The sequence below is a fragment of the Sinocyclocheilus grahami genome, unplaced genomic scaffold (genome assembly GCF_001515645.1).
Source record: "Sinocyclocheilus grahami isolate Dianchi unplaced genomic scaffold, SAMN03320097.WGS_v1.1 scaffold879.1, whole genome shotgun sequence".
Lineage (NCBI taxonomy): Eukaryota > Metazoa > Chordata > Actinopteri > Cypriniformes > Cyprinidae > Sinocyclocheilus > Sinocyclocheilus grahami.
Window position 1 is genome coordinate 49,431 of NW_015506058.1, and position 12,657 is coordinate 62,087.

General features: G+C 37.3%; 4 gene segments (V, D, J or C); all 4 read left to right on the forward strand.

The window, feature by feature from the left end:
- Positions 1-1,900: 1,900 nt before the first annotated feature.
- Positions 1,901-3,509, forward strand: LOC107563573 (T-cell receptor alpha chain V region CTL-F3-like). The segment is given in 3 exon segments: positions 1,901-1,940; positions 2,054-2,387; positions 3,266-3,509. Coding segments are annotated over 3 exon segments (618 nt in total).
- Positions 3,510-5,797: 2,288 nt separating this feature from the next.
- Positions 5,798-6,322, forward strand: LOC107563574 (T-cell receptor alpha chain V region CTL-L17-like). The segment is given in 2 exon segments: positions 5,798-5,837; positions 5,982-6,322. Coding segments are annotated over 2 exon segments (381 nt in total).
- Positions 6,323-7,168: 846 nt separating this feature from the next.
- Positions 7,169-7,687, forward strand: LOC107563575 (T-cell receptor alpha chain V region RL-5-like). The segment is given in 2 exon segments: positions 7,169-7,208; positions 7,347-7,687. Coding segments are annotated over 2 exon segments (381 nt in total).
- Positions 7,688-10,510: 2,823 nt separating this feature from the next.
- LOC107563576 (T-cell receptor alpha chain V region CTL-F3-like) lies at positions 10,511-11,031 on the forward strand. The segment is given in 2 exon segments: positions 10,511-10,550; positions 10,667-11,031. Coding segments are annotated over 2 exon segments (405 nt in total).
- The last annotated feature ends 1,626 nt before the right edge of the window (positions 11,032-12,657 follow it).

Sequence of the window (12,657 nt, forward strand, 5' to 3'; positions counted from 1 at the left end):
AAATGGCTGCCCACTGCTCCGGGTGTGTGTTCACGGTTTGTGTGTGTTCACTGCTGTGTGTGTGCACTTTGGATGGGTAAATGCAGAGCACTAATTCCGAGTATGGGTCACCATACTTGGCCACATGTCACTTCACTTTAGTCTTTAGTCTAAACATAGTTCTACAGATGGCCATTGCTGCTGGACGAATGAGGCTCTCTGCAATTCTATGAGGCTTTTTGGCCTTGACAACTAAATGCGCCACCTCATATGAAGCAGTAAGCGCATTTACTGGCAGAGTGGTTTGGCTGGTCATAGTTTGTTTTTGACCTGTTAATGCCGATTCTTTACGGCGAAAAAATCTTTTAACATCAGATGTTCGGTTTGTAAGTGACGTATCAGTTTCACAGGTTTCAAACTGTCGTTTCTCTGCTCTTCTGCTCTGATCATACAACACACTGTGGACGTGGTTCTTTATTAATTGTGATGCACGTGAATCCGTATTTGTTCGTCATATCGTCATACTTCCGTCGTTTTGATGCACACAGGCCTTTGGTTTTTGCAATTAATCCTCTCTGTATGGAAATCCCCATTGATGTGGAGGGTTCGTCATCAGTTTGAAGTCGTAATGCTTCAGACAGCCACTCCTCTTCTTTTTTGTCAGACGGTTCACCCGTTTTACTTTCACTGGTATTAATCTTAAAAAGCCACTGGTCCATTTTATTTTTTATGTTACTTACCTTTTCTTGAACTCGATCGCACCAACTCTGCTCTAACAGCTGCCTGATAATTAGGTGTGGGACTAATCAAATTGCCCCCTAGTGGATGCCTAAAAAATTGATAGCTCGTCCTCATAATTACTCGAGTGTTTACGTCTCAGGTTCTCGCGCCCGCCTTAACAGGTGCTGGCGCCCCCCTGGTGGGGCGCGCCCCACAGGTTGAAAACCCCTGCTCTATGGGACTGAGATCCGGGGAGTTGCCTGGCCACGATCTTCGAGCCACTTCTTTATCACTCTTCTCTTGCAGGACGTTTTGATACCATTCTTTATTCATGGCAGTGTTTTGGGGCAGAATTATGAGAGAGCCCACTCCCTTGTTTGAAAAGCAACCCCACACATGGATGGTCTCAGGATGATTCACTGATGGCACAACACAGGACTCACATGGTAGTGTTCACCTTTTCTTCTCTCAATCAATTTTCCAGATGTCCCAAACAGTCGGAAGGGAGCTTCATCAGAGAAAATAACTTCGCACCAGTCTTCTGCTGTCCAATCCTTGTACTTCCTGCAGAATTTTAGTCTGTCCTTGAAGTTTTTCTTGAAGAGAAGTGGCTTCTTTGCTGCCCTTCTTGACACCAGGCCATTGTCCAAAAGTCTTGGCCTCACTGTGCGTGCAGATGCTCTCACACCAACCTGCTGCCTTTCCTGAGTAAGCTCTGCACTGCTGGTGACACGATTCCGTAGCTGACTCCTCAGGAGGAGACCGTCCTGGCGCTTGCTGGATGCTCTGGGACGTCCTGAAGACTTCTTCACTGCAGTCGAACCTCTCTCCTTGACATTCTTGATGATCCGGTAAATGGTTCTTTCAGGTGCAATATTCTTTGTAGCAATTTTCTTTCAATTTTCTGTAAACTCAAATGACTGGTATAAAATCAACAGAAACTAAAATCAAATAAAATCAAATATACTGCCAAATATACTCTCTACTTGTATACTAACTACTTGTCCCTAATAACTACTGCAATCAGTAACTAATTATTAAAGCAATAGCAAAAAATGTACAGAAGATGGCAGTGTTCACTCAGATTACAGAAGATTTGAATCTTCAGTTGGTGTACTGTAACAGTTCAAAAAAGGAAATGTGCACAAAATCAGTCAGAGGCTGTGAGTTATAGAGTTTGAGCTGCTTGTGACGATCCATTATGTTTCTATGCAGCGTCTGGTTCATTCTTCTCTTTTCAGGTAAGATATGTGACTTGCATATGGAATCCTTTGAGTAACCATTCAAAAAAGTCATCAGACATTAATAACGTGTGATGAATGAGTATTAAACTGCAATGCTCTGCTTTTTTCAGGTGATGCAGGTGGAGAAGGAATAGCCCCTCTCTTCTCATCTGAACTTGCTAACGATGGTGACTCCATTACTTTGACCTGCAATTACAATGGGTCGTACAGCAGTGATTCTGTCCTGTGGTATCGTCAATACAGCAGCTCCAAACCTCAGTTTTTGTTTCTGGTTAGTGAATCCAAACTTGAGCAGCCAGCTGACCCTCCAATACCTGGAGTGTCTGCTAAAATAAATGAGGAGAAAAACCGTGTGGCTCTGAAGATCTCCTCTGCTTCAGTATCAGACTCTGCACTGTACTACTGTGCCCTGCAGCCCACAGTGACAGGAAACGCATCAACACTGTACAAAATGGGGAAAACAACTAAACGAAAAACTCAGCAAAGTTCAAGCAGTTTTAAATTGCGCTTAAGTAATTTCAGCTAAAACAAATGTGTCTAGTAGAAGTACAGACTCTTTCAATTCTACAGAAGAAAAAATGCATTGATAAAGATCAATAGTGCAGCAACACACTTCTCCTCAATTTAGTAATGAATCAGCTTTGCCTTACTGATTTGGCAATTCTTACAGTTATATAAATTTGATATTCGCATATGTTAATATATCTATCATATCTATATAGTCCTATAAAAGATGCATATTAATGAACATATAAAATGCTGCTGTTGATATTTTCCTAGCGAGTGTTTTGCAAATGCAATAAAATCCCTCTGAAAAGCATGATTTAGTAACCGAAAAGCAGGTTATTAGCTAAAGCTACAAAAGCAAATCATGTTGATAAAGATGTGCTGTACTGCAGTGAAAGACTACAAGGAGACAAAAAACACTGCAGAGACATTCATTTGACTCTGAGGGTGGAGTTTTGTGTCTCTGGGATCTCACAAAAGTGGAGGTGTGCCTGTATGATGAAACAAACTTCTTGATTTTGGCATCCAATATATCAATCATTATGTTTATCTTCACACTTATTAGTTTATGGATTCATCTGGGTGAGATTGATTTATGCACATACATGTTTACTTTGCTTTAAATTTATATAATTTATGCTGAATGGAATATATTTTTTAAATGTATTTTTAATTACTTCTGTTGTTTCATAACCAAGTTATTTATTTATTATTATTATTTTTATTTTGTTAGGTGACACAGAGGCAAATGCAATCTTCCCACTATCACCATTTATGAGCACTGTTGTAGGTGAAAATGTAACCATATCCTGTAGTTACAAAGGATTCACTGGAAGAGTGCTGAATGCGCAGTGGTATAGACAATATCCAAGATCAAAACCAGACTTCCGTACCTACAGCTATTCGCACAAAGGTCCAGACTTACCAATAACCATATCAAGATTTTCTGGCAAATTTGATCAAGACCTCCAACAAGTGGATCTACAGATCTCCAAAGTTTTTTTGACAGATTCAGCGGTGTACTACTGTGCACTGCAGCCCACAATCACAGGAAACTAAGAGTTCCTATACAAAAACATACTATATTTCAGATTTAAGGCCTTTCACGTCACAGTTAAAAAAAAAAAATTCTATTTTGTTGATTTCAAAAGCATACATGACATGATTTGGACTTTGTCCCAATACTGTAACAATTAAAATTGTTGATAAATCATAAACAACTTTTTTTTTCAAAACCTAATCAGGTAACAACTAGGGCTGCACGATACATCGAAATTATCGAAATGTAAATAACACAATATGCATATCGGCAACAGCGTGTGTAACCCGCTGTGTGGTGGTTCTCACCGCCACACCTCATTCTTGTTCCAAGTGGGTCTCGAACCCGGGTCTCCGGCATGGGAGGCGGACGCACTAACAAGGAGACTAAAGACTGCAGCCTCTAGTGTCAGTCGCTACTGCATCTCTTGAGATCAGGGAAGTGAGGTTGGCTGGCCTCCGTTACACTCACCCCCCTAAACCTCACTCCCATCTGGGTCATGGCACCAATGTAACCCCTCTCTCCCGGGTCCTCACCGCCACACCTCGTTCTTGTTCCGGGAGGCGGACGCACTAACAAGGAGGCTAAAGACTGCAGCCTCTAGCGTCAGTCGCTAGTGAGATCAGGGGAGTGAGGTTTACCTGCACAGCACTTACCCGCTGGCCTCCGTTACACTCACCCCCCTAAACCTCACTCCCATCCAGGTCACGGCACCAATGTAACCCCTCTCTCCCGGGTCCTCACCGCCACACCTCGTTCTTGTTCCGAGTGGGTCGCCGGCATGGGAGGCGGACGCACTAACAAGGATGCTAAAGACTGCAGCCTCTAGCGTCAGTCGCTAGTGAGATCAGGGGAGTGAGGTTTACCTGCACAGCACTTACTCGCTGGCCTCCGTTACACGTGCAATATCATTATCATTTTAATAATAGGCTACTTAAATCAAAATGTTGCAAAAGGTTAAAAACACGTTACGTTAAAAAGAGTTAAGTGCAATAAGTTGCAGAAAACAACTCTTTGCCGTCTCGTCTTGCTGTCTGACTCACACCTGAAGCGTGCGCACAAGCCGCATCTCACGCAGCGTCTCTTCAGTTCTGCCACACACGTGCAAAGCACGCGCACACACAGAGAGACGCGTTTCAGACCGAGTTGATTCGTCTTTCGCATCTCCTCCTTATGTTTGAACAGACACATACACACAGAATTATGTCAATAGTACACATCTCGACGATCATTCTCGTAAACACAGTCGGTTATGCTTTAAATGAATGTAAACAGCTGAGAAAGAAATCGGATGTGTATCATTACACTGGATCCGTGCAGTCGGATTTAAAGGGACAGCAGCCTATAAATACCTGCTGCTGAATATGTCACTAATGTTAATCAAACAACAAAACGGCTATAACAAAGATTAATCTAAATTTAATTCATACAGTGAACACTATGCAGTGTTATTTTACACTTAATTATTACATTTCTGTACCTGAATACTACTGTTCATTTTATCTATGCTTATAAATTGTCTATTTCTTTTTTTTTCTTTTTCTTTCTTTTTTTTTTTACTGACTGTTCACTTGCCTTTAATCATGTTTCAACTTTCTCAGACTATAGCTTTTGCTGTGGTATATGAAGAAGTACTTAAAGTGTATGGAAAGCAAAGTTACAATGATATAAAATTAGTGTAATTCATTTTTTTGTATGTTCACATTGATGTTAAATTACATTTTCTGATTTGTGACACTACTTTTTAAGTAATGCTAAAACACTGCTGGCCACTTTCAGAAGTTATAGTGATTCTTTATTTTCCAAGAAAGAATGTGAAACAAATTGGTTATATGATTTTAATTTTTAAATATTTTAAAATATTTTAATTGATTTTACACACTTTAAGCAATATCGTATTGAATATCGCATTTTTTAACAAGGTATCGCATATCGCATTTTTCTTCAATATCGCACAGCCCTAGTAACAACCCACTTCTCCTCAATTCACCAATGTCCTTATGATACATTTAAGTTGGATATTATGTTGATGCCTTTACTTGCTCATTTTAATGTGTTGGTTTCAATGTACTGTACATTAAAAATTCTAACCAAATATTTAAAAAAAAATACTTTTTTTGCAGTAGAAATAAAGAAATGACAGATAATTGCTTCAGATTTCAGTTGTGGGAAATATCACTAATAATTTCTAAGAATCAACAGAGGGTCCCACAATCCTTTGGGTGGAGCTTGATGAGAATGAGAACAGCAGAAGGCAGACCTGTGTTTCTCCAAATCTCAATTTTGCCGATGATCTCCCACAGTCATAATGATTTTGGTTTACCTTAATGTTTTAGCACTTCTAATGGGTATGTAATTTTGATATTTACATGTGTTAATATATCTATATTTGCTAGGAGACTATACACCCCTAGAAAAATATATTAAAAAACAGATATAATTTCTGAAGGCGCACTATTATTATTGATCTTCTGTTGTTTACATTTACACAGAGAGTGTTTTTGCAGATGCAATAACATCCCTCTCTACCGAAAATCATGCTTTCGAAGGAGAAAAGGTGATTCTTTCATGCAACTACAGTGGAAGTAACATACAGAGTTGGCAGTGGTACAGAGAGTATCCCAACACTGCCCCTGAATTCCTCTTGCAAGCTTTTGAAAATTTGGGTCCAGAAAAGAAGGACCGTCATGTTGCTGAAGCTAAAAAGAACAAAAAACATCTGAACCTGGAGATCTCCAAAACTGAAGTGGAAGATGCTGCAGTATACTACTGTGCCCTGGTGCCCACAGTAACAGGAAACGCTTCGACACTGTACAAAAACCTGAGAGGATGAAGAATACACAGACAAGAAAGAAAGAAAGAAAGAAAGAACCATTTTTGGATTCCCCAAAGAACTTCTCAGTGAACAGTTCTTAAAAGAACCATTTTTAAAATAAAAGAATATTAGAATAATCTTTTTCGACCATAAAGAACATTTAATGCCAATAAAGAACCTTTCAAATGTCCAACTAAATATGCTGTATTATTAATAAATACATTGTTCTCTCACAGCGGATTAATTCAAATTAATTACTGCAGACACATGGTGGCATTATTTCCATATTATATTATATCTCATAACACACTGTAGCTTTGTCAGCAGATTCATCTATTTAGCACAAACATAAACTGTATAAAATCAACAGTATCTAAAATCAAATATACCTTATACATCAGTCAGACTACTCGTCCCTAAATAGCTACTGTAATTAGTAAAACAAACTAATTAGTAGTCAGTAAAGTGATAGCATGAAATGCACAACAGATGGCAGTGTTTACTCAGATTACAGAAGATTTGAATCATCAATTGGTGTAACATTTTATTTAAAAATATTTAAGATTATGTGGATGACTTTACTTGTTATTTTTAATGAGCTGTTTGTAATTAACTGTAAATATAAGAAAATAAAACGCATAATACACTTCAAAAATTGATAGGATTTTTTAAAATTACATTTTACAATGACAGACACTTTCCTCATACTTCTATTGTGGGAAATATCTGTATCCACTATTTATTTGAAAGAATCAACAGAGGGTCCCACAATCCTTTGGGTGGAGCTTGATGAGAATGAGAACAGCAGAAGGCAGTCCTGTGTTTCTCCAAATCTCATTTTACAGATGATCTCCCACAGTCATAATGATTTTGTTTTACCTTAACATTTTGGCACTTCTAACAGGTACAATTTGATATTTACATAGTTAATATATCTATATTTGCTAAGAGACTATATACCTCTATAACAATATTAACAAACAGATACATTTACTGAAGGTGCACTATTATTATTGATCTTGTGTTGCTTATATTTTCCCAGAGAGTGTTTTTGCAAATGCAATAACACCCCTCTCTACTGAAAACCATGCTTTTGAAGGAGGAAAGGCAACTCTTTCATGCAACTACAGTGGAAATAGCATACAGAGTTGGCAGTGGTACAGAGAGTATCCCAACACTGCCCCTGAATTTCTCTTGCAAGCTTTGGAAAATTTGGGTCCAGAAAAGAAGGACCGTCATGTTGCTGAAGCACAAAAGGACAAAAAACTACTGAACCTGGAGATCTCCAAAACTGAAGTGTCAGATGCTGCAGTATACTACTGTGCCCTGGTGCCCACAGTAACAAGAAACCCTTCAACACTGTACAATAACCTGAGAGGATGAAGAATACACAGACAAGAAAGAAAGAAAGAAAGAAAGAAAGAAAGAAAGAAAGAAAGAAAGAAAGAAAGAAAGAAAGAAAGAAAGAAAGAAAGAAAGAAAGAAAGAAAGAAAGAAAGCATTTTTGGTTTCCCCAAAGAACCTTTCAGTGAACAGTTCTTAAAAGAACCATTTCTTCTTAGTGGCAATAATGTTAAAAGAAACGTCCACTATAAAGAATCTTCTGTATATGGAAATGTTTCATAGATGTTAAATGTTCTTTATGAAACCATCAATGCCAATAAAGGACCTTTCAAATCTCCAACTAAATGTGCTGTATTATGAATAATTACATTGTTCTCTCACAGCTGATTGATTCAACTTAATTACTGCAGACACATGGTGGCATTATTTCCATATTATATTATATCTCATAACACACTGTAGCTTTGTCAGCAGATTCATCTGTAACTATGCCATCAACAGATGGCAGTGTTCATTCAGATTACAGGAGATTTGAATCATCAATTACTGTAACATTTGATATGAAATTTAGAGGAGAACAACCTGATGAACCACACTAAATAGTGAATCAAACCTCTATGACTGTGTCTTTATTTTACAATGCTTTATATGTGCATAATGCTGCAACCACAAAATGTGCATAACCGGAAACTTAGCAGAAGGTCAAGCAATTTAAAATTGTGGGTTTCAGGTAAAAACAAATGAGCATGTCTAAATGCTCTCAAATCTGCTGTAGCAAACAATGTAAATGTAGTGGCAATGCTTTTTTCATCTATTAGCAAAAGTTACAAAAGAAAAACTTTGATAAATATCTACTAAAGACATGGACCCTGGTCTCAAAGATTCTAGGACAAGGAGCTAAAACAGTCATCTTGATTTTGGCATCCAATACATCAACCATTATGTTTATCTTCACACTTATTCGTTTATGGATTCATCTGGGTGAGATGAACTCATGCAAACATATTTTTAATCCCTCTAAAATAATATAAATAATTTTATATAGAAATGTAATTTTAAAGAAAGAAAGAAACCATCAATGCCAATAAATAACTTTTCAAATGTCCAACTAAATGTGCTGTATTATGAATAATTACATTGTTCTCTCACAGCTGATTGATTCAACTTAATTACTGCAGACACATGGTGGCATTATTTCCATATTATATTATATCTCATAACACACTGTAACTTTGTCAGCAGATTCATCTGTAACTATGCCATCAACAGATGGCAGTGTTCATTCAGATTACAGGAGATTTGAATCATCAATTACTGTAACATTTGATATGAAATTTAGAGGAGAACAACCTGATGAACCACACTAAATAGTGAATCAAACCTCTATGACTGTGTCTTTATTTTACAATGCTTTATATGTGCATAATGCTGCAACCACAAAATGTGCATAACCGGAAACTTAGCAGAAGGTCAAGCAATTTAAAATTGTGGGTTTCAGGTAAAAACAAATGAGCATGTCTAAATGCTCTCAAATCTGCTGTAGCAAACAATGTAAATGTAGTGGCAATGCTTTTTTCATCTATTAGCAAAAGTTACAAAAGAAAAACTTTGATAAATATCTACTAAAGACATGGACCCTGGTCTCAAAGATTCTAGGACAAGGAGCTAAAACAGTCATCTTGATTTTGGCATCCAATACATCAACCATTATGTTTATCTTCACACTTATTCGTTTATGGATTCATCTGGGTGAGATGAACTCATGCAAACATATTTTTAATCCCTCTAAAATAATATAAATAATTTTATATAGAAATGTAATTTTAAAGAAAGAAAGAAACCATCAATGCCAATAAATAACTTTTCAAATGTCCAACTAAATGTGCTGTATTATGAATAATTGCATTGCTCTCTCACAGCTGATTGATTCAACTTAATTTACTGCAGACATATGGTGGCATTATTTCCATATATTTGTTTTATATCTCATAACACACTGTAGCTTTATCAGCGGTTTCATCTATATAGCACAGACATAAACTGATATAAAATCAGCAGCATCTAAAATCAAATATACCTTACACATCAGTCAGACTACTAGTCCAGGGCTCTACGGATACTTTTCTTTTTAGGAGCGCTTGTGCTCCTAATTAAAAAAGTGTAGGAGCACAGTCAAAAATTTAGGAGCACCTTCTAATCAGTAATCAAAAATTCTGATAAAAAAAAATTTACCTTCCGTCACTTAATATTAACTTCTTGTTTAATGAACTGTTGTATTAAATCAATATCACATTTGCAAACTCCCTTAATAATCATTAAAAGCTGTCACTCATCTTAGTTTATCCCGATCTCACAAAACTCCATTATAATCGACGAAGCTCTCTACACTGCACAATGAATATCTTATTTACACCCTGTCAACACTGTGTTTGTTATAATGAGAGGATATGTCTGTGATACATTACTCAACGCTGCAGAAACACTTACGTATATTAGAACCTATGAAGCTCCCTCAGCGCAAACACAAATATGCTGATTGGGACAGTCGCACAGGTGCTCCTAAATATTATTTCATAGTCGCACGCAGTAGTTTTCAGTCGCAAATGTGACTGAAATGGTCGCACTGTAGAGCCCTGTTAGTCCCTAAATAGCTACTGTAATTAGTAAAACAAACTAATTAGCAATAATCTGTAAAGTAACCGCATGAAATGTACAGAAGATGGCAGTGTTCACTCAGATTACAGAAGATTGGAATCTTCAGTTGGTGTGACAATTTAAAAAAAAAAAAAAAAAAAGGAAATGTGCACAAAATCAGTCAGAGGCTGTGAGTTATAGAGTTTGAGCTGCTTGTGACGATCCATTATGTTTCTATGCAGTGTCTGGTTCGTTCTTCTCTTTTCAGGTAAGATATGTGGCATTTATTTGGAATCCTTTGAGTAAACCTTCCAAACAGAAGTCATCAGACATTAATAACGTGTGATGAATGAGTATTAAACTGCAATGTTCTGCTTTTTTCAGGTGATGCAGGTGGAGAAGGAATAGCCCCTCTCTCCTCATCTGAACTTGCTAACGATGGTGACTCCATTACTTTGACCTGCAATTACAATGGGTCGTACAGCAGTGATTCTCTCCTGTGGTATCGTCAATACAGCAGCTCCAAACCTCAGTTTTTGTTTCTGGTTAGTGAATCCAAACTTGAGCAGCCAGCTGACCCTCCAATACCTGGAGTGTCTGCTAAAACAAATGAGGAGAAAAACCGTGTGGCTCTGAAGATCTCCTCTGCTTCAGTATCAGACTCTGCACTGTACTACTGTGCCCTGCAGCCCACAGTGACAGGAAACACATCAACACTGTACAAAATGAAGGGGAAAACAACTAAATGAACAACCTGATGAACTACACTAAACAACAAATGAAACCTTTATATGACAGTGTCTTTATTGTATGATGCTCTAAAAATATATTTGCACAATGCTGCAGCCACAAAATGGACATAACCAGAAAGCTTAGCAGAAGGCCAAGCAGTTTTAAATTGTGTTGAAGTGGTATCAGGTAAAAACAAATGAGCATGTCTACGTGCCCTGAGGTTTGCTGCAGCAAACATATAGTTTTCTCTATCATGTATTTCTTGAGATTAGACTTTTACTTGTAAATCTAGTGGCAAAAGCCATGAAAGAAAAACATGTTGATAAATATCTACTAAAGAGACAGACCCTGGTCTCAGAGATACAGTCATCTTGATTTTGGCATCCAATATATCAACCATTATGTTTATCTTTACACTTATTAGTTTATGGATTCATCTGGGTGAGATTAACTAATGGAAACATATTTTCATTCATTTAAATTAATATAAACCATTTTGAATTGAACTGGAATCTTATTAAAATGTTATTTTATTATGGCTGCAACTAACGATTATTTGGATAATCGATTGGTTGGTCGATTATTTTTTCGATTAATCAGATTTTTTTTTTTTTTTTAATTCTTTATTTTTATTTTATTGACAAAAACACACTATTCCACATTCTGCTTAATGTCCTCCAAACAAATGTGCCAACTGAATGCTATGAAAACATACAGTGTTTAACAATTTATTAGACCCCCTGTCACTGCATGTTGACTTTTAAACCTAAATTTAATGTTCAACAACAGATGTTTCTGCACAATGAATGTTTGCAAAACATTATGCAAAAATGGAAAGGCATGCATAAATTTGTGACATTTACAGATAAGGATATGACCGTTAACTGAGCGTTTTTTGCGCTGAGGACGCACACACGTATCTATCAAAGCACCTGAGATAGGGCAAGTAATTAAGCTAATGCATCAGCTTGAAACTTAAAACAAAGATTTCTCATGTTTTGGGCAGCTTGGATCACGTACTTTTTCTTCAGGAGCTCATTCTGTTTCCTCCACTATTTTTAGATGCATTTTGTCCATAGAAATGCGTTATTCAGTGCTGTAATTTGATGCGACCGGCTGAAGTTGGACGTGCACTGTGGGCAGACGTGACTAATCGATAATGAGAATTGTTGTCGATGATTTTCATAATCGATAAAAATTGATTTTATCAATTAGTTGTTGCAGCCCCACATTTGATTTCATTACTCTTCCCTAACCAAGCTATTTAGTCATTAGGTTGCTCAGTGGCAAATGCAATCTTCCCACTATCACCATTTATGAGCACTGTTGTAGGTGAAAATGTAACCATATCCTGTAGTTACAAAGGATTCACTGGAAGAGTGCTGAATGCACAGTCATACAAACAGTATGCTGGATCAAAACCTGAGTTCTTTATCACAATCTATCAACATGGAGCTTTGGCAGTGGCAAAAGCATCTGTTATCTCACACCTTTCAGGCAAAGCTGATCAAAACATCCAACAAGTGGATCTAAAGATCTCAGATGCTCATTGAATGAATGAATGATGCATTTATATAGCGCTTTACTGTGTATTGCTGTACACTCAAAGCGCTTTACAATCATGTGGGGGGGGGGGGGGGGGG